At 63.7% G+C, this 2,279-nt stretch overlaps 1 protein-coding gene across 1 annotated transcript; it reads left to right on the top strand.

Moving 5' to 3' along the window:
• The first annotated feature begins 510 nt into the window (after positions 1–510).
• On the top strand, positions 511–1,680 carry GPR25 (G protein-coupled receptor 25). The gene has a single exon (XM_006892112.1). It carries the CDS (start codon positions 577–579, stop codon positions 1,678–1,680), a length of 1,104 nt encoding a protein of 367 aa, XP_006892174.1. The 5' UTR covers positions 511–576.
• Positions 1,681–2,279: the final 599 nt, after the last annotated feature.

Below are 2,279 nucleotides of genomic sequence, written 5' to 3'. Positions count from 1 at the left end.
AGGACAGTCCAGGAGCTCAAAAGACTAGCAATGGCATGAAAGCTCACTCCATCGCCATAATCACCAGATAGCGAGCACCCCCCCCCCCCCATTTCCTGGAGAGAAGGGAGCTCCCACTTTTAAAATCCTTTTCCTCAGCTCTAAATCTAGAGAGCACAGCAGAGGGTCGGGAAGGCCTGAGAGTAGATGACGCCTTTGGAGCACCCACCACTGTGTACAGAGGCCATCAGACCCCTGCCAAAGTAGGCCAAGTACTTTCACTGTGTACGCAAAGAAACCGTGTTCCCAATAACTGGACTCCGGACCCTGGGGGCTCTTACTTGCAGGAAAAGCCACGTCTGCCCTGTGCCTGCCTTTCCGCTTAGGCCAGGCCCAAATAGCAGGCCAAGTGTCTCTACACCCATCAGGTCTGCCCCGCCTACCCCCTCCTTCCTGCCCCCTACCTTCCTGCCCCCCTATTTGCTCTGGTCTGGGGTGGCAGGAAGGGAGGTGCTGGGCACCGGCCGTGAAGAGCAAACCCCTTGCTCCTCAGAGGAGCTGCTGCCTACATCGAGGTCCTCTGACAGCGATCAGGCCATGCATCCCACCCAGCCCTGGAGCCTTAGCCCATGGGCAGGGTCTGGGGACTACTCGGGGTCGGGCGCCCTGGACGAGCTGGAGCTGTGCCCGTCGTGGGACCTGCCCTACGGCCACGCCTACATCCCCACGCTCTACCTGGCCGCCTTTGCCGTGGGCCTGGTGGGCAATGCCTTCGTGGTGTGGCTGCTGGTGGAGCGGCGCGGCCCGCGGCGGCTGGTGGACACCTTCGTGCTGCACCTGGCGGCCGCCGACCTGTGCTTCGTGCTCACGCTGCCGCTGTGGGCCGTGGCGGCAGCGCTGGGCGGCCGCTGGCCCTTCGGTGCGGGCCTCTGCAAGCTCAGCAGCTTCGTGCTGGCCGGCTCGCGCTGCGCAGGCGCGCTGCTGCTGGCGGGCATGAGCGTGGACCGCTACCTGGCGGTGGTGAAGCTACTCGACGCGCGCTCACTGCGCACCCGGCGCTGCGCGCTGGCCGCCTGCTGCGGCGTCTGGGCCGTGGCGCTGCTGGCGGGCCTCCCCGCCCTGGCCTACCGCGGGCTGCAGCCGCTCCCCGGAGAGCCGGGCAGCCAGTGCGGGGAGGAGCCCTCCGACGCCTTCCAGGGCCTCAGCCTGTTCCTGCTGCTGCTGACCTTCGTGCTGCCCCTGGCCATCACCCTCTTCTGTTACTGCCGCATCTCGCGCCGCCTGCGCAGGCCGCCGCACCTGGGCCGGGCGCGGAGGAACTCGCTGCGCATCATCTTCGCCATCGAGAGCACGTTCGTGGGCTCCTGGCTGCCCTTCTGCGTCCTGCGGGCCGTCTTCCACCTGGCGCGCCTGCGGGTGCTGCCACTGCCCTGCTCCCTGGTGCTGGCGCTGCGCTGGGGCCTCACCATCGCCACCTGCCTGGCCTTCGTCAACAGCTGCGCCAACCCCGTCATCTACCTCCTGCTGGACCGCTCATTCCGCACCCGGGCTTGGCGCGGGGCCTGCGGGGGCGTCAGGCGCCCTGCGCGCAGGGTCAGCTCAGCCTCTTCGCTCTCCGGAGAGGACAGCTCGGTGTTCCGGAGCCGCGCCTGCAGCTGGGCCCCGTCCCAGTCCGTCCACTCGGGCTCGGGCGCAGTATAGCTGCCCCGGCTCTCGGAGGACATGGAAGAGAGAGGAGAAAGGATGGCGGGTCCCGACGCAACAGGCCTTCTCTGGCGGCCGCAGGAAAGCCCCAGGCTGCACTGCCCCTCCTCGCCCCCCCTCCCCCTCCCAGGGCCGCGTGCAACAGTTTTCCAGAAAGCTCAGAGCTATTTGAATTTCCCTGAGATTAGCTGTTCTTCAGGCCCTGGGGCGCCTGAACGAATTGTCTTCCTTCCAAGTCCAGGGAGATGATGTGGACAATAACCTGGAGATCCAGACTTCCACCAAATAGAGGGGCGGAAAGTGGATTTGCCCAAGGCAAATACCATTGGCCAGAATATCAACCACAGACTCCCGAAGGCCCCTCATGTCTAATCGTCCATCGTCTAATCGTCCATCGTCTAATCGTCCATCTCTGGACCCCTACTCTAGCCTGTGCCTTCTGAGAAATATGCAAAATTATCCAAATCAGACCGTCTGTCCCTCTTTAAAAAAAAAGAATCTATGCAGCATTAGAACCAGAACTGGGGAGATTGTCCTTTGAGGGAAGCCGACTTCTACATCTTTCTGGGGCAAAGTGGCTGTGGGTCAGAACCTCT

Source organism: Elephantulus edwardii, unplaced genomic scaffold (assembly GCF_000299155.1).
Source record: "Elephantulus edwardii isolate Elephantulus edwardi_28Jun2011 unplaced genomic scaffold, EleEdw1.0 scaffold00110, whole genome shotgun sequence".
Taxonomy (NCBI): Eukaryota; Metazoa; Chordata; class Mammalia; order Macroscelidea; family Macroscelididae; genus Elephantulus; species Elephantulus edwardii.
Note: the sequence above shows the minus strand (reverse complement) of the source record. Positions and strands in the feature narration are given on the sequence as shown.